At 40.1% G+C, this 19,024-nt stretch overlaps 1 protein-coding gene across 1 annotated transcript in view; it reads right to left on the bottom strand.

The window, feature by feature from the left end:
• Nucleotides 1-14,381, bottom strand: part of HIT3 (HIS triad family protein 3) — a 37,128-nt gene extending 22,747 nt beyond the window's left edge. Inside the window, exons 1-3 of the mRNA XM_087683394.1 lie at nt 14,143-14,381; nt 13,764-13,821; nt 13,561-13,650 (exon numbers count right to left, since the gene is read on the bottom strand). Of these exons, the coding sequence (XP_087539520.1) occupies nt 13,561-13,650; nt 13,764-13,821; nt 14,143-14,207 (213 nt within the window). The 5' untranslated portion in view covers nt 14,208-14,381. The remainder of the gene's footprint in view (nt 1-13,560; nt 13,651-13,763; nt 13,822-14,142) is intronic.
• Between the last annotated feature and the right edge of the window lie 4,643 nt (nt 14,382-19,024).

Genomic DNA, 19,024 nt, shown 5'->3' with positions numbered 1-19,024 from the left:
ACCTCCCTTGACCATTAGACTGGTATTAATTAATTAATTAATGCTAGTCCAAAGCCCAGCTGGCACAACTTATAACAACTTTTGCCTTTGACACGCACTACATTCTTAGGATCCTTCGCTTGTTACCATGAAATAACTACCATGTACATCACATATGCTTAAACAACCTTGCACATTTGATTAATAACTTAATCAAAAGCATCTCAAAATTTCACGTCCTTGTAACAACATGTGATGGTCATTTCCTAGCTTCTCATCCCCGTACCACATCCCAATATTATCCCCGTGTTAAAAACCCATATCGAGGTGATAGGGGATGGCAATCCCCATTTCTATTCCTATTCCCAAAATCCATCCCATATCACTATATTATTAAGTAAAGGGGCTTCTCTAAGGATGCATACAGAATTAATCCTCTTGGATTCCATACTTGAGTCTTCATACATTTGTAGCTCATATAAAGACGTCCTATTTGCCACATCCACATTCATCCATTGTTCATCACGGCTCGTTTTGATTTGTCCTCTTTGCTTTTGTTGTGAATGTGCATTTGGTGGCTTATTTGTGGTAACTCTCACATGATAATACTCATTATTCAGTTATTTTGCAATGATTCACATTTTCTTGTCAACAAGTGAAAGACCTCATGGTATTGTAATATCTCTATCCACCTCCCATTTGTTAAGAGATTGTTCTTACATTTTCAATGCATATGATGTGAAATTATGGAGAAAATCCAAGTCATAAGGGGAAGCTACGCATGTTTGGGTCTCATTTTGGACTTGTGGTGCCAAGGTTTGTGTGATGACTAGCTGAGCATGCTCATTGAGAGGCTAGAGACTCATGGAACAGCATGCAAAACTTAAAGAGATGACATGATTGAATCTAAATGAAGCAAGTTGGATCTAAAAGTCAATCAATTTTAGCATGTACAAATTAATCTAATATGTTAAAAGCATTAGCCTTGTATATTTCATGAGTTTGTGCATTGTATCTATAGGTAGTTAGAGCCCCCCTCTCAAAGGAAATAAGGGATGGCAATTCTGACTCCATCCCTATTACCATCCCCATCCCCAAAACCCATCTCATGTTTACCATGGTAGGCAGCCAGCAATTCTTGGAGTTGTGTAAAAAACAAATGTTTAGGGTGTCAAACTGCCACAAACCAATGGAGGATAGCAAACACAACACTCGAGCATGCTAAAGGCAACCTGGTAAGCTTAAAGTGGTATGTTTGAAGTAAAAAGTTTAGTAAGAGCAAGCACAATAACATGGGCCACTCAGAAAGCTATATGAGCTACATTTTTGTGCAAGGCAAGTCTAGAACAGCTGCACATGTGATGCGTCAATAGCGTGCGGAATTGAGCATTAGCAATCAATCAATACTAAACTTGTGCAATAGTCAACATAGCAGTAGCATGGAAAGTTGATTATGTTCACTAGCCATCAAGTAAAACTGTTGGGGCAGCACCTATATCCAATGCGTGTATAATCATTGATGGCAATTGTGAACAACAGCTAGAATTACAATGAAGATTAATTGATGGAAATGAGGACTAGGTGATAGCAAATGGTGATGGTTGAGAGCCCTTTTGGCAAAACTTTTTGAGAGAATTGTTATACCAAAAACTCTTGTTTTCGATTAAATTGAACCTCGCTGATTTTTCTTTTTTGTACAAGAGCATGATGAATATTTCATTTTGACCTAATCCTGCATTGATTAGCCTCTCTCTCTCTCTCTCTCTCTCTCTCTCTCATAACGAATAATAAGTAATTATATTAATCACATGAGAAATGTGAAATCCATGGTAGAGTAGCAAAAGAAATTGCCATATGCCAAGGAACTAAGTCCTCCCTAGGGAGAAAATCTCTCTCTCTCTCTCTCTCTCTCTCTCAAGAGACACATGTCAAGGATACAAGGGATACTACACCACCACCGGAGAGCCATGCCTTGCCAATTCACCCTCTCGATGTTAGATAGACACATGCGGGACATTTTAGGATAACCAAGCTTCATGAGCAATTCCACACCATACTTGGAACACATATGAATTGTACCCAACCTATATATCATTTTGTACCTACTCAATTAGTTTATCAAAGCATTAGATAGTAGCTTTACTAGGACTTGAAAAGTTTTCCAGACATTTTATATGTAACATTTTGGTCTCATAGGTCAACTTGGCCTTTCGTAGACATTAATATAACTTTCTTCTTTCTCTCTCTTATATATATGTCATAAGGACATGTATTTTTGAGACCTCACTTAACATGTGGATTAATTTTTAATCACATGGTTAAGTATATGTTGCACATATAAGCTATAATTGGGGTTAGAGTAAATTTACGAGCTCGAGACCCAAGGAAATCACGAGATGTCAAAGGCAAAAGTTACTATAATTTATGCCGCACGGGTATTTCATGGTATCCGGTGCCAATTCTTGGCCTAGGCCATTCATTTGGCCATAAGTATCAATTGGTGACACTAGAGAAAGTGGCGTTTAATGGTACTTAACACCAATCTGATGGTCAAAGATGGCGTAGACATACTCGAAGGTGGAAGATGCCTAGCAAATTCAATTATTGGCCAGTCAAACTATTTTTCAAGGCACCAAAATAATTATTCAATTAATTTTCAATATTTAAAGACTAAAAATAAATATTTAATTATGAATAATGCTAGAAAAAACATTTGGGAAGGTTGCCACTTGTCAAAAATACCCATGCAAGACTGAAAAACGTCTTTAGAGGCTGGAGAGAGGCATTTTTAGTGTATTCGGCCTGCAAGAGAGAGAGAGGAGATGCTGCTGCTCTGATTGGCAGCCATTGGAGGACCTTCTGAGGCAAGCAATGGCAGGAGAAGACCAATCAACAACAGGTGATAGCATCTACAGGCTGTTGAGATAAGGCAGCACCAATAAATGACCAATTTACTTCTATTCTTTGCATCTACAAGCTGTTGAGAGAGGGCAGCTGCAGTAAACGAAAATTTTCTTCAGTTTTTCGCGAAGAAACTCTGAATTTTCTCTCTCTATAGCTTTCTCTCTCATATCCCAGCCATTTCATAGCCTTGCTCCGAAGATCTCAGCATTTGGAACCTTGGAGACTGAGAAATTGCAAATTTCTCCGCTATAAACCCTAATTTACAGCAGAAATTAGAGTTTAGCAACTGCCTCAAGAAGTGTGCCAAAAATTGGAAGCTCCAAGACTTGGATTTTTCAAGGTTGAAGGTGAATTTCAGCTAAATTCAAGTGGAGGACTAGCCAGCCATTGAATTTGGGGCATTTCCATCGTCTATGAATGTTGGGATATAAAGGTCCTTTATTCACCTCCGTGTATTTTACACGTATATTGTTATGTTGTACATGTGAATGCACCCTTACGGGCCCTAAGTATAAATACATTTTATTCTTTGTGTACCAACACATTGTTGGTACACCCAAATCAGCTCGTACTCTTTGACTCTCACTCTCACTCACCTCCTCACTTCCTCTGCTGCAAATCTTCACGCTTCCACTATCCGCGCACTCCAACAACCGGTATCAGAGCTGAGGTTAAGGTGCTCGCGCTCCTCGGAGTCCGTGCGAGACATCTTCAGTGTTTGCTCACGCGAGATACACAGGTCGTTTTTTACCTGGCAGCTCACAGGAGTGGTCGTGTTCTGACTAGCGGGCTCACACAGGTCGTGCCTGACCAGGCGACTGCAGGCGACAGCTCACAGGAGTGCAGGCGACAGTTCCTTGCAGGCGGCAGGTCACGAAACTGAAGCGACAGGCTGCGTGGCTTCATGCAACAGCGACAGGCTGCGTGGCATCAGGCGGCAGGTCAAAATCGTCAGGCGACAGCTCACGCTGAATGCCTGCAACTTCTTTCAGTTCTGACATTAAAAGTTTAATGGAAATCAAGCGATTTGATGGTCAGGGCTTTGATCTTTGGAAAGATCGTATGCAGGGCATACTATTCTTAAAGGATTGTGAGGATGCTTTGCAAATGGATAAACCCGCACAAATGTCTGAGGCGGATTAGGCCAAAGTCAATAAAAGGGTTGTGGCTTATATAAAGATGGGTGTCACTGATGACATTTTGACAGACATTAAGGGTTTAGACACTGGTCATGCAATATGGGAGAAGTTGAAAACTACCTATGAGATCACCACACCTGTTAATCAGGTGCATTTAATGCGCAAGTTGGTGAATATGCGGCTAGATGAGTCCAAGCCTGCAGCTGAGCACTTGAATGCATTTACTGGCATTTTAAATCAGCTCAAGGATGCAAGTTTGGATTTTGATGATAAGTTGAGGGCGATCTTTTTGATCATGACATTGCCTGACTCTTGGGAGACTTTGGTTGTTTCTCTCAGTAATAACCCCAATCTCACATATGATGGTGTGAGGGGTTCGATCTTGAATGAAGAAATTAGACGTAAGTCTAGTGGAGAAGGCAGCAACTTAGCTTATAATGTTAGAGGCAGGGCTGAAAAGAAAAATACAAATGCTGGACAGAGAAGCAGGAGCAAGAGCAAAGCAAAAGAAAAGAGTGATGTTACATGCTATCAGTGTGGTCGGAAGGGCCACAAGAAGCCTGATTGCAGATATTACAAGAAGGAACAAGAGAGAAAGAAGAATGCAGGAGACAAAAAGAAAAAAGAGGAAAAGACAAATGCATCTGAGGCAGGTAAAGGCAAGGAAAAGGCCAATGTGGCCTAGTGTTGTCATAGAGGAGCTCTCAAATGCAGAGGCTGATGTATTATGTGCAATGGATTATGATGCCCTTGTATGTCACATGCAGGATATGCACATCACCAAGGCTGATGTGATTGATGCACTTTTGTCAGTTGATAATGGTGTCACTCAGACTTGGATTGTAGACTCTGGTGCCTCTTTCCATGTGACTCCATGCTTGGAGTGTTTTGCTACTTTTGATGCAGGCTGTTATGGCAAGGTTTACCTTGGAAATAATCATGCTTGCAGCATTGATGGGATTGGCACCATACACTTGTCTTTGGATAATGGGCAAGAACTTGTGTTGAAAGATGTCAGATATGTGCCTGGCATCAAGAAGAGTTTACTGTCTGTTGGACAGCTTGACTTGCATGGTTACACCACACTGTTTGGTGGTGGTTTGTGGAAATTAAAAAGGGGTTCCATGCTGATTGCTAAAGGAACCAAGAAGGGCACTTTGTATTGTCTACACCGTAAAGCTTTGAATGGCAAGTTTCTTGCAGTTGCTGAAATTGGCTGTCATTTGGAGTTATGGCATAAGAGATTAGGCCATATGAGCCAGAAAGGACTTGATGTTCTTACCTCTTTGAAGAGGGTTGATGGAAAAGGCTCTAAACTTGATTTTTGTAATGACTGTCAGTTTGGAAAGCAAATGAAAATTTCATTTTACTCTGGTGTCTCCCGTAAGTCAAATGTCTTGGACTTAGTGCATTCTCATGTATGTAGCATGCCTTTGAAATCGTTGGGTGGTGCTGCATACTTTGCCTCTTTTATTGATGATTGTTCCAAGAAAATTTGGGTTTATTTGTTGAAAAAGAAAAGTGAAGTGTTTGCTGTTTTTAAAACTTTTCATGCATTCGTGACCACTCAGACAAGTAGAAAGTTGAAATGCTTGAGAACTGATAATGGGGGTGAGTTCACGTCTAATGAAATTAAGTCCTTTTGTGACTTGCATGGGATCAAGAGGGAGCTTACAGCCCCTTACAGCCCTTCTTCAAATGGTGTGGCTGAAAGATACAATAGGACTCTATGTGAGAGAGTGCGGTGCATGCTGTCCACTGCTAATCTCCCTCATGAATTTTGGGGAGAGGCACTTAAAACCGCGGTTCACATTTGCAACCGCTCTCCAAACAGGTCCCTAAATAATGGCATTCCTGAGGAGGTTTGGTCTGGCAAACCGGCCTCATATGACCATTTACGAATATTTGGCTGTGATGCTTTTGTGCATGTTAGAAATGAGCTGAGGAATAAACTTGACCCGAAATCCACCAAAGGCATTTTCATGGGCTATGGTGATGAGGGTGAATTTGGCTATAGAGTGTGGCTACCTCAGTCCAAGAAAATTGTTCGCAGCCGTAATGTTGTGTTTAATGAGGCAAAGTTGCTGAAAAGTACTTTAGCCTCTGATGAAGACATGAAAAAGGTCAAATTTCAGAATTCGCAGCCACCTATTACTTCAAATGATGAGCCTCATGGTGCTGTACCACAGGCTGAAACTGATGATCAGCCGGTTATCTTTGAGCCAGATGATGATGGACAACAAATAGAAGCACAGGGAGGTCATGGACAGCAAGATAGACTTGCTGATTATGAAAATGCAGGTGCTGGAAATGAAAATGAAGGTGCTGTACAGCATGAACAGCATGCTGAAAATGGCTTACAGCAGCCAATAAATGCTGAAAATAACATGCCTCCAGATGTAGATCCGATTCCTGAGAATGTAGATCATTGGGTACGCAGGTCTACACGCCTAAGAAGGCAGCCACATAGGTATGACCCCTCTTTGCATTATGTGATGCTTAGTGATGAGGGTGAACCTCTGACATATAAAGAGGCTAAGTCATCCAAATTCAGCAATAAGTGGGAGCTAGCTATGCAGGAAGAGATTAAATCTCTGTATGCTAATGATACTTGGGATCTTGTGTCGTTGCCCAAAGGAAGAAAGCCTCTTCCAAACAAATGGGTTTACAAAGTAAAGACAGTTGATGGGAAACCCAAGTACAAGGCAAGATTGGTTGCCAAAGGGTATGCACAGAAGGAAGGGATTGACTTCCAGGAGGTCTTCTCACCTGTCGTGAAGATGACCACAATACGTGTGCTTTTTGCTCTCACTGCTGTATTGGATTTAGAGCTGTACCAAATGGATGTGAAAACAGTTTTTCTGCATGGTGACATTGATGAGGAGATCTACATGAAACAGCCCAAGGGTTTTGTAGTTCTTGGAAAAGAGCAGTTGGTGTGTAAACTAAAACGCAGCTTATATGGGCTGAAACAAGCACCACGGCAGTGGTACAAAAAGTTTGACACTTTTATGCTCTCTCATGGGCTTACACGCAGCCATGCAGATCATTGTTTGTATATGAAAAAGGATACAAATGGCAGCCCTATCATACTTGTTTTATATGTGGATGATATGTTGCTAGCTGCGAAGAGAAAGACTAGCTTGGATGCCCTCAAAGATCAGCTGAAATCAGCTTTTTCCATGAAAGATTTGGGGAATGCAGAGCATATATTGGGCATGAGGATTCGTAGGGATAGAACGCAGAAATTGCTGTTCTTATCTCAAGAAAAGTACATTGAAAAGGTACTAGACAGATTTAACATGGCTGAAGCTAAGCCTCTCGGAGTACCCTTACCTCCATACCTTAAGCTTAGTAAAGCCAACAGCCCAAAAGATGACATGGAAGCCAATGCTATGAAGGGAGTCCCTTATGCATCAGCTTGTGGCTCTCTTATGTATGCTATGGTGGCTACTCGTCCAGACATTGCTCATGCGGTGGGAGTTGTCAGCAGGTTTATGTCAAATCCTGGCAAACCACATTGGAAGGCTGTCAAGAGTATTCTTAGATATCTGAAGGGTACACAAAGAAAGTGTATTTGCTTTGGGCAGGGTGCACTTAATCTGCAGGGTTATTGTGATGCAGACATGGCAGGTGACTTAGACACTCGCAGGTCCACTAGCAGGTATGTCTTTACAGTTGCTGGAGGGGCCATCTCTTGGTGCTCCAGGTTGCAGAACATCGTAGCACTGAGTACTACTCGGCATGTCTATGAGTACTCCAGTGTTGGGATGTGATAGCTAGAGTGATGTGTATCTGGCTAAAAATGCCATGTATCATTCACGCACAAAACATATTGATGTGCGATATCACTTTATCAGACACATTCTGGAGGATGGTCTAATCACATTGACCAAGATCAAAACACAAGACAACCCTACAGATGTTCTCACTAAAAGTCTAGGCACGGCTCAGCATGAGCATTGCATACGACTAGTGGGAGTTGGTTAAAGGTTCACTCCGGACCTTTAAGTGGGAGGTTGTTGGGATGTAAAGGTCCTTTATTCACCTCCGTGTATTTTACACGTGTATTGTTATGTTGTACATGTGAATGCACCCTTACGGACCCTAAGTATAAATACATTTTATTCTTTGTGTACCAACACATTGTTGGTACACCCAAATCAACTCGTACTCTCTCTGACTCTCTCTCACTCACCTGCTCACTTCCTCTGCTGCAAATCTTCACGCTTCCGCTACCCGCGCACTCCAACATGAAGTGGTTGAAGGCCAATGAAGTGCCCGAATCAAGGGGCAAATCAGATTGAAGACTTGCTGGTCACTTTGGACAGCAAGGGAAGTTTCGATTGCAAAGGGGATCAGATGAATCCCATTGTAAATCAACTTCTTCTTCAATAAAGCTAAAGAAATACCAAAAGGGGTACCAATTTTGGGGCCAATCAGGTATACATTGACCAAGATTAGTACGTAAATTTGTATTTTCAAATTTTCATTAATTATTTGCTGTTGTAGTTAAGTTGTAATTAGGGATTTACCACCCATCCACGGAAGGAAGGCTAGTTTCACACACACACACACACACACACACACACACACACACACACACACACACACACATGCACACGTCTTTATATCTCAGACTCAATAGTCTCATCACATCAACCCAACTTCAATGAGTACTATGGTCAATATAACAAGCAAAAGCATGCCCTTTAGCACCCATCTCTAGAAGGTTATTAGCGATGACCATGAGATCCAACCATTTATCAAGGTTATTGCCAAAGCCAAAAAAGCCAATCTAATAATTTTCCACATCTACATTTTACTCTATTAGAGGTCATAATTGCACCTCATATATGTCCACCTTAAGAGGACCAAGCAACCACTCTTTGGGGCCACTTGCATTTCTCTCTGTGGCATTGATACTTGGGTTGTGCCTATATATGGATGCCCTTTTCCCTTTGTGGAATCACTTGTACTTTTGTGTTCCATTGTAGATGTCATTGGGCATGAGATCCTTGCTCTCGGATATGCAGAGAGGCTATTGTGTTCTTGCTACCTTCTCACTAGTGACTAGGATAATGATGGTTGCACTTTCTTTGGTTACACACTAGTGTATTTAGTTTTGTTGCTCTCAATTGTTCTTCATGCTTTCATGTGTGTGTTTTTCCTCTCTATGCTCTTCGATCTTGTATTATGCTTCTATGTTTTGTCATTTTGACATGGTATTAGACTTTGCATTTGCTTGATCTTGCATTTTGAGTTTAAGTCTAAACTATGATAGCTTGGGCTTTGCTGGTTACTTGTTTATGAAATCTTTCTTAGTGTAGACCTAGCTTTTTTGCCATCCTCATTGCTTGCATTTGAAACTTTCATTGTCATCATTTTAACTCACATTTTCTAGGATATACAGTACTTGCCATGGACACTTAACTCTATTGAAATCTGACTTTCATTGTCTCGTCTGAACTCATTGCTCACATTTTTAAGCTTTGATACATCATGGCAACTAATCTACCATTTTGCCATCTTTGCATGCTTGTGCGCCATCTTTGTTTGTGAATGGGTGCATCAATGTGGGACTAAGTCTTGATGATCTACCTACCATATCGCACATTTATGTCTAGCACCGCATCACCTACCCATGTCACACTTTCTACACCTGTCGCTAGCAATCATTGACTTGCTACCATTGTCTGTCATTAGCCCTAAACCTGTTGTCGTTATGGATCAAGCTATCATCTAGCGTTGTGGCAACATGGCATACTAAGGACCTACCATCAAGCCTTTGACTTGGTCATGTCATTCATCTTTAACTTGCAAGTTTTCATTGTCATTTTTGTCATATGTATTTAACTTTTATATTTTGTCTTCAAATGCATTTGATATTACATCTATTGCACTTGCCTAAGCCCTTGTTTGCGTATGGTATTCTAGTTTCGTTTTTGTGTAATTATCTATCTAATATCAAACAATAAATTACCGTTTGAGATTTTCATGAGTTGTTTCAGTCCTCTCTTCTCTTTGGCTAATGAAAGATTTCACGCTACATTCACCATGGTGAATGTTCCTTTGGTGATGACAAGACAAGCATCATCGAGTTACTAAGACAATGGGTCACATGATCTCACGTATGTTATGAATGATCACAAGCTACTTCATCCTTTGTTCTCCTTAGCCATTCCATGGCTGAGATAGTCTACCTCTCAAAATGTGATACTTTTTTCTCCTTCTCGTGCTCTTGTTCAAAGAGGGGCACAACAAGGCTACAAGAAAGGGTGGCAATAGCTGGTATAGTGATGCTTCTATTTAGCATCTCTCTTGGTTCCCTAGCAACCACCTACATGACCTTCCAAGAGCCTCGTAAGATCTTCTAGTTTATGTGAACTTAACTTCACATGCTTTCAACCAAAGAGGGCATGTGTAGAGGCAAAAAGAGGGCATATTGAAACCAGTCTATGACTCACATAAAGCAGTAGTTCCTTCAATTAACACCTGGTCTTTTCACACACACACACACAAACAAAGACCTCACTTCCTCGCTCAACATCAAATTGGCCCCGAAGATTGGTGCCTCTCTCAATATTTCTTTATCGATTAAAAGATGAAAAGTTACAAAAATGAAATGTTCCAAAATGCATAACCTGTGAACTGCTGGTTTTCATCTTTTCTAAGTAAATCCTAGCTGCATAAGGATAGTATAGCATGACCAGAACAACATCCCTTTTAGGAAAGCATTTTTTATGACCATAACTTAATAATTCATGTGCAAAATTGCGGTTTGCAGAACTCTGTATTTACTATTCTTGCTGTCCAACATATCTAAAACAACATCCCTTTTAAGAAAGCATTTTCTGTGACCATAACTCAATGATTCATATGCAGAATTGCAGTCTAGAGAACTATGTATTTACTGTTCTTACTGTCCAGCATATCCAGAACAACATCCCTTTAAGGAAAGCATTTTCTGTGACCATAACTGAATGATTCATGTGCACGATTGCACTCTGCAAAACTCTGTATTTACTATTCTTTATTGTCCAGCATATCCAGAACAACATCCCTTTTACCCTCGCATCATTCCAACAGTAAAACAGTCCCACAAACAACACTAAATCAAAGCCGAAAAATCATGTTCTTGTGTGGCATGGTCATCACTTTCTTTAATTCCTGCATTGGATAAGCCAACAGCTGTACCTGAACCTGGACAGTGAGGCTCTTGTCTCAACAGAAGTGCAAAGAAAACACAGTATTGTATCTTCGATGGAATCAACCATCATGCAGAGCATTTCCTCTAAGAATAGAGAGAGAGTTTATCAGAGGGAGCAAGCTCTACCTCCGTACATGAGTCAGTGACGAAGAAGTACTCTTCATAGCTGATGAACTTGCTGCAATCTGCCCTCAACTCCTCAAAACTTCATTCTCAAATCTGCCCCTCATGCCTATTACGTTTTTTTTAAATGCTCTCTCTATCTCTTTAGGGAATTTGTGCCACATGGCATACATGTAACAATTTTTCCGTTTAAACCTTCCAATCTTAAATTCTCCATGATTGGTGCAAAATTTAACCTTGGCAGAAACCAGAAAATTAATCCTCGTGCAAAAATGAAGATAATAGCACGAACAGATTCTAGGGTCCAAAAATAGTAACTCCCCCTGCATTTCTCAAGTTGTTTTGAGCAACTTTTATCATTGCAACCACATCAAAAAGTGTGATGTGGCTCAGTTACGGTGACTTTTATTCCGTGAGCATTCTCACATGTGCATCTTCTGTCTTGGCCGGGCTCATTGTCCTACACCATCTCCAATGACTAAGCACACAGTCCCAAACCACTGGCATTCTATTCTTCAATGCCCATTCAATATGGAACTGGTCCTAAGGCCCACGCAAACCATTAGTCCAATTTTTCCCAATGGCTATCTCTTCTGAACATGCAAAGATCCTGGCTTAATCCAAGAGAACTCTAGGGGTAAAAAGCAACAGTAACTAAAAAGAAAAATAAAATATTTATATAAGTAAATAAAAAAAGCAACTACAAAAAGTATCACCACCTGGTGACACATATTAATGCTATTGTCACAGTTAGAGAGGGTCTTTCCTTGTTGGCTCCTCTTATAGTGATAGTTCTTGGGATTGTGGACTCGATGGAAGTCATATTCCACTATCTATGGCTATTCTTTGAGCCTCTTCTACAGAGAGGCCTCGTGAGAGAAATCTTGAATCATCTATTGTCTCCAAGTTCATGTATGCTTGTACTTTATGCTTCCTATACTTATGCATAGGAGGGAATGGCATGCTAATGCTCACGAGAGCGATTCCAAATTCGTTATATGATGAGCTTTCTTGATGGCTCATATAACTTTGATATGGAACTGCTAAGTGTTTGTACATCTTCTTCCTATACTTGGCATATCAATGATGCTTCAAACTCATTGCGCCTCTCTTAAATGTATCCAATAGAGACCTATGTTGTATGTCTACGATGCACTTTTTCTCTTCCATGGACCATGCTCCACCTATGAATTGAGAGACGGTGATAGAGGTCATGATTGTGTCTCATGTGTGTCCACCTTAGGAGACCCAAGTGGCCACTCTTTTGGGCCACTTGCATTTCTCTCGTGCAACACTCATACTTGGATTGTGCCTATATGTATGTGCCCTTTCCCCTTTGTGGGATCACTTGTACTTCTGCATTCCATTGCAAATGTCCTTGGGGCTGAGATCCTTGCTCTTAGATTCAAAGAGACGTTGTCGCATTCTTGCCTCCTAGCTATGGTGATGGTTGTTGTACTTGCTTTGGTTGCACACTAGTGAATTCAATTTCATTTGCCCTCGTTCATTCTCATGAATTTATGTGTTTTATGTTCCATCTCTATGCTCTTCAATCTCGTGTTTTGCTTCTGTGTTTTGTCATTCTGACACACTCTTCATAGTCATTCTAAGGACAGCTGCAACCTCAATGCACAAATGTGGCATAGTTCATGTGTCAGAACACGTTTGGAGGACACTGAAATAAGTCCCCACATTCTTCTCTTAATTCATCAGCATGCCTTTGCTCTTCATCCTCTAGCCCTGAGGTGTTCTGCCTTCCCTTTGAAGATTTTCCCTTATTCTGCAGTTTATGTTGCTCGTAATATCAGCTAAGGCAGTAAAGAGTGACTAGGTTTGCTCTAAAGTAAACAAACATAAACCCATCCATTACCATGAGCCTGGATCTCTAAAGTTGTCCGGTGACCAACAGCTGGCCAGCCTAGTTACTGTAGGAGAGATTACTTACAAGCTTGGTTCAATGAAACCAGTGGATCCATCTCCCAACATACTCACAGGGGACTTTTTTGGGCAAAAGAAACCCTTTCACATAGGTATGCACAGTTGACCGTTTTCAGACTTACTGAAACTCTCTTAGGAAATCGGGAAACAATTCCTGTGAGTTACTCGAGAAGGAAACTAAGATTACCAAAAACATAGATCCCTTCGTGCCACAAACAGGCTTCCCAGCTTTGAAAGTTGAACCTTACAAACTAATAGCATGCTTACCTTGGATAATTGTGTAAGACCGTCTCTGTGTTTGGGAATAATCAAGATGTGAATAGGAGCGGCAGGAGCAATATCTCTGAAAGCATATACCTGCAGAATCAAAAAGCCCCTTTCAGACGCATTATGTTAAACTACCAGACCAAACTTGCCACATCCAAAGAAACGGTAACAAAGAATTAAAGAGAAGATTAGTTAGCACTTACCAGCTCATCTTCGTACACACACGTAGAGGGTATCTCCTTCTTCAAAACTTTATCGAATCTGGAGAAGTATAGACCATAAGTTAACTAGTACTAATCTGACTGAATACAGTGTACAGAAAAGTCTAAAAACCATAGACAGATTTCAGCGATTGTTCACCCTGCCTCCAAAAAAATGCGGATATACTTAAAGCCTTGATGGCTTGATAGTGCTGTAACATAATATCCTCTGCATATGATACAAGCCTTTTGAAAATGTTGACTTAGATCACACCGTATAGCATTGCAGCACACTGATGGCAGCATTTGAATCATACAGCCCACTGAGCTGAGAGCCTTGCATACTCTGGGACACGAACTGTAAGGGAGTGAGACGTCTCACATGGTTGGAGCGCCGGTGTCTTTGAGAGGAGCGGCAGCTGCTGCAGCCGCTTCCTCGTCCGCCATCGAAGCTCCTTCGACTCCTCCGCGAAGGTGATCCTGCAGAATTCTCAGCCTACTGCCCGTCGCGTAAGGTTGCAGAAACCCTGGTTCGACGTGGGGAGAGAGAGAGAGAGAGAGAGAGAGATACTATTTCGAAACCAACGTGATAAGAGCGCCTTCAACGCATAAACATTTCCGATATTTCGACACATTTACTGATGTCTCACTCTAATCTTCCCATAGAAAACTATGCCCCGAGCCCTCATATCTCAAACTATTCCCCATTGGCCATAAAATTTGTCTTAATGCAGAGTTTCAAGATTATAGATATACAACTCAACTATGCTATGTGTGAACCTTTCTAATATATTATCATAGCGCCTGCCTACTTAAATACACAATATATATGAGGTCGTATGGTAAATTTAACATATGTATTTTGAAAAATACATATCAAAGAAAAAATTAGTGTCTAAATAAAAAAATCCATAATTAGCACATTGCTCTTATGGGAGAGAGAGAAAGAGATGACAAAGGACTAGATTCTAAAAATATGACCATAAGAATAAACACACGAGTGTGTTGGCATTAAACTTGCCTTCGAAACAAATATATTACAAAGAAATCAAGCTCCTAGATTGCATGCTACCTTAGTCTTCCACCACCAAACCAAGCTTAGGAGATCACATATTCCGAGTGCATCCAAGATGCCTTGACAAATCAAATCAAGAATCAAGGTGCAGTGATAGAGGAGCCTAAAACGAATTCATTTCCTAAATGCAAAGTGCAACTCACATGGTAAAAGCTTCACCTCTTCATTCAAAATGGTAAATCTATGTTATGCATAGGCACCCAATAACATGGCATTCATTCAAGATTTACTAGTGTAGCTGTTAATCATGCATCCATAATAGAGATACTTCAAAGAAAATGATTTTCAAGAAACCATGCTTTCTCAACCTTTGGAGTATCAACCACCTCATTATGTGTAGGAGGTTGCATATTGAGGACATTCAATATATCTATGGATGCAGATCAAGAGTCAAAGAGGAGCCTGGCACAATTCCCTGACTTCATTTGTAAAGCGCAGCTCAACTAATAAAGGATTCGCCTCTTCTATCGTAATGCTATGATAGGGGACACCATGGCAAAGCGCAGATAAATGTAGATTACCTAATAAGAAGTGAGGTACTCAAAATTTTAAGCTTATGCCTTGAAAAGGTGCCAATAGCCTTGAAAGTAGCACAAGAAAAGCACGGGTGGGTTTCATCATGAAGAGGCAACAAGTATGTAGCCTAACTTGAGGCACTTGTAATCATAAATGGTGGTGTTGATAGGGCCATCCCTATGAATTGGTATAGTGTCCCAGTAATGGTTCATCAAAAGTCCTCTATTGAAGAGCTTTGTGTTGTGTGCTAACTACCAATATTTCGAGCCTTAGGCATTGCAATGGATTGTAAGTTTGGTTACAGAGACAAATAGTAGCTAGTTATGTAGCTTTACCATGGGCCATCTATCCAAACTTAATTATGTAAAAAGAGCACAAATGTGGGCATTAGGAATCTATGAATATTTATGGTTAATATGCACAAAAGTGTATCACTAGTTCGAGTCATAGTTCCACAAATCCGAACATAATAAAGTATGGCAAAATACACCAATTTTGTGTGTGTGTGTGTGTGTGTGTAATATTCATCTCCTTAAATCTAACAATTATAAGGTACACAATCCTAGAATTGATGGGTAACCTTTTAGTAATCAACTAGATCCATTGAAGGCCCAATCATTTGCCATCTTAAACCCATCTTGAATTATTGGAACAATTGATTCATCACAAGGTGTAGCATAGCTTACTTGAGTCCAATATAGTGTAAATGTACATGGAGATTGCATTGACAAAGGCCTTCTAGTTAAGGATGCCATCCCTATCCATCTCTTCTCCCTCATATCGAGGTTCAATTAGTTGAAAAGTCCATTTTAGGCTCTTGTGCTTTGTCATCAAGAACTAGAACTTACAATTTGGAGATAATGTCACCATAAATTGAGATAAGTTGTGGTAGCAAGTTGAGGAGTCAACCTACAACAACTTATCTCAAGTTATGGTGATATTAGCTCAAGATAACGGTACCACAACTTATAGGTCTTTAATTTATGAGATATAATATAGACTACAGGCCTTCCTCTTGTACAAGGATACCACTAATTGTAAGTTTACTAGCATCACATATGACTTTGAACTCCTTAATGAAGTTTGAATGCCTAAGAAGTAATGTGTTTGTGAGGATAAAATCGGGGTTGATGAAAGCTATCATGTTGTACTAGTGTTTAGATTATCTTAAGGGTGTTGCTATAAGAGCCTAACCTTTGATCAAGATTATGCACAAACCTATTGAAATAAGATTCATCAAAATCTTATAAAAATCAATATGGTATCAAACTGAAAACAAAGAATCATAGAATAGAGAGAGAAGAGAAAAGGAGTATGTATTATATATGACAAAGTTACAAGCAACAACGACTAGCAACACATTTAAATATGCACTCTAATGTGGAGCTCAATTCACCAAACCACTGCCAAGATATATTCATTTGCATGACGGATCACAATTGCAATCACAATCTTGCTCTTAATCTCACTCTCATTCACAATCTCAATTAAAGAGATCATAGTAGAAGATGATGGCATGTCTTGATTAGTTGTCTTTTGAATGGCTTCATGCATCAGAAGAAGCTTTTTCTTGAAGGACATAGTTTTCCAAGAAAGAATGGATGAAAACCTCTAAAACTAGCATGCCCATGCAACTTGAAGACTCTATTGGGGGTTAAAGACCGCTTGTACCTAGCCTTCCACATTTACATTGCACTTAGTGCCAACACACCTATACATTACAAGTGGTGGCCACCCATCACAGTCACTTTATTCTTTATTCTTACTATGACAATAGAATAGGGAAGATAAGTCACACATTGTGACTATTGGAGTTCCCACGTATGGTCTTACTCTCTCTTCTTGCCCCTATCTCCATAGCTCTTGCTTCATTCTTTCACTTGTGCTCTCATTCTTACTTAGCCTTTCCACCTTTCAACTCGTATTAGAGTGGGCCTTCAAGGAGCTTTATCTACATTCACTTTAGCCTAGGAAGAGAGCTTCACTTACAGCTTCCATGGGAGCCCCACATTCATCCATTTGAGGTAAAGCAGGCTTCCCCTCCATCTTTCCTTATTCCATGCTTATTCAAGGACTTACAAAGGACCTCCCAAGTAGGTGCTTGTCAAGTGCTCATTGAGCTCCATAGTAGCCAACACACCCTTCAGGACAACTCACATTGTTGGCACATATTTGGGCAACACCTATCCCTGTGACATCACACATCATCCTTTGGCCATTGCTTGGCTCTTGGCACTTGGGGCAAACCTTTGGCATTTCTTCCCAAAAAGTAAATTTTTTGAGCATCATTTGAAGTGATTGAGATCTGCCATTGATTCAATAGTTTAGGGGGTAGACCTACTGTTCACTCTTTGGGGCAATATAACTTTGATTGTTTAATGCTCCAATGATGCTTACGTGAAGAGATTTTGATACTACATGATGATACATTGATGGTCAAGAAAGCTTATTGAATCAATTAGAGCTTGTTTATCTCAACATTTGGAAGGTTTTTTGTTGTTATACCCTATGGGCAATAAGGATACACAATGAATACTTATGCATTTGATGCTTATAGGCTCTTTGGAGATGTCTATCGGTAATATGAATGCTTTTCCCTCATTGGTGTACATGCATGGTTATGCTCTTATTGTACTTCAAGCTTTGTGTTTGAGCTTGATTACATACCTATTTGCAAAGGCTACTAAGCCCATTGGTTTCTCACTTATGAGCTTGAAGACCTATTGCATGTATATGCTTCCAGATGTATGCCTGATGTATTCAGGCTTCCCAAATGCTATGAGCTTTATGTATTGAGCTTATTTTACCCCCTTAGACATTCCAAACTTGCTTCAATTAGAGCACTTTGGCATTTCTTTGCATAGCTTCATTCATTAGAGACAGTAGGAGTCTCTTATTTTATGTACGTGCTCATTTGGTTTATGCATACCCTGTCTTTGCATACATTGCCTATTGTGGGTTGATCTACTTTTACTTTGGATACCCATTACTTATTCCTTTTAGTGGGTTATTAATGGTGTAGATATTTCCTATTGTGGGCTGTCTACTTTTACTTTGGATACTCAATACTTATTCCTTTTAGTAGGTTGTCAATGGTATGTACATGCTTGTTAAGCACTTTGGTATGTATTTATGTGCCCGACACCTTTGGATGTTTGACAATATGTAGTACTTGGTGGCTTATGCTCTTTCTTGACACTCTAGTTGTGTGATATATCCTGATTGCTACCCGAACTTCCTTGGTAGTGGGAGCTTGTTAATTTGGAGTTTTGCATACGATTTGCAGCCTCTTTACTATAGTTCTATGGATAGCAACCTTGAAACTCAATTTTGAGTCATTTTGTTCGAGAGCAGATATTTGGTTTGAGCAATTCAGTGCATTCATTTTGTGGGCAACCATACATTGTACAGCACATTGCCTCTTGCATTCAATTTTGGGCTAATTTTGGGGCTGATCTACTATTATTATAGTAGCCCATTCACTTTTTACTTTGCATTCATAATGGCATTTGCTTCAAGTGCTATTTTCAACATAAATAAGCTAGATGGTAATAACTTCAACTATTTGAAGACCCACATATTGTAAGTTTTGGTTCAAAAGAAGAAAATTAGACCATTGAAGACTAAAGGGATAAATCCCAATGAGTATGGTGTCAAGGCTTGGGCTAATCTT

This window comes from Lygodium microphyllum, chromosome 8 (assembly GCF_053477565.2).
Source record: "Lygodium microphyllum isolate KBCC chromosome 8, Lygodium_microphyllum_v1.1.10, whole genome shotgun sequence".
Taxonomy (NCBI): Eukaryota; Viridiplantae; Streptophyta; class Polypodiopsida; order Schizaeales; family Lygodiaceae; genus Lygodium; species Lygodium microphyllum.
The sequence above is the reverse complement of the archived record's forward strand: the minus strand, read 5'-3'. Positions and strand labels throughout refer to the sequence as shown.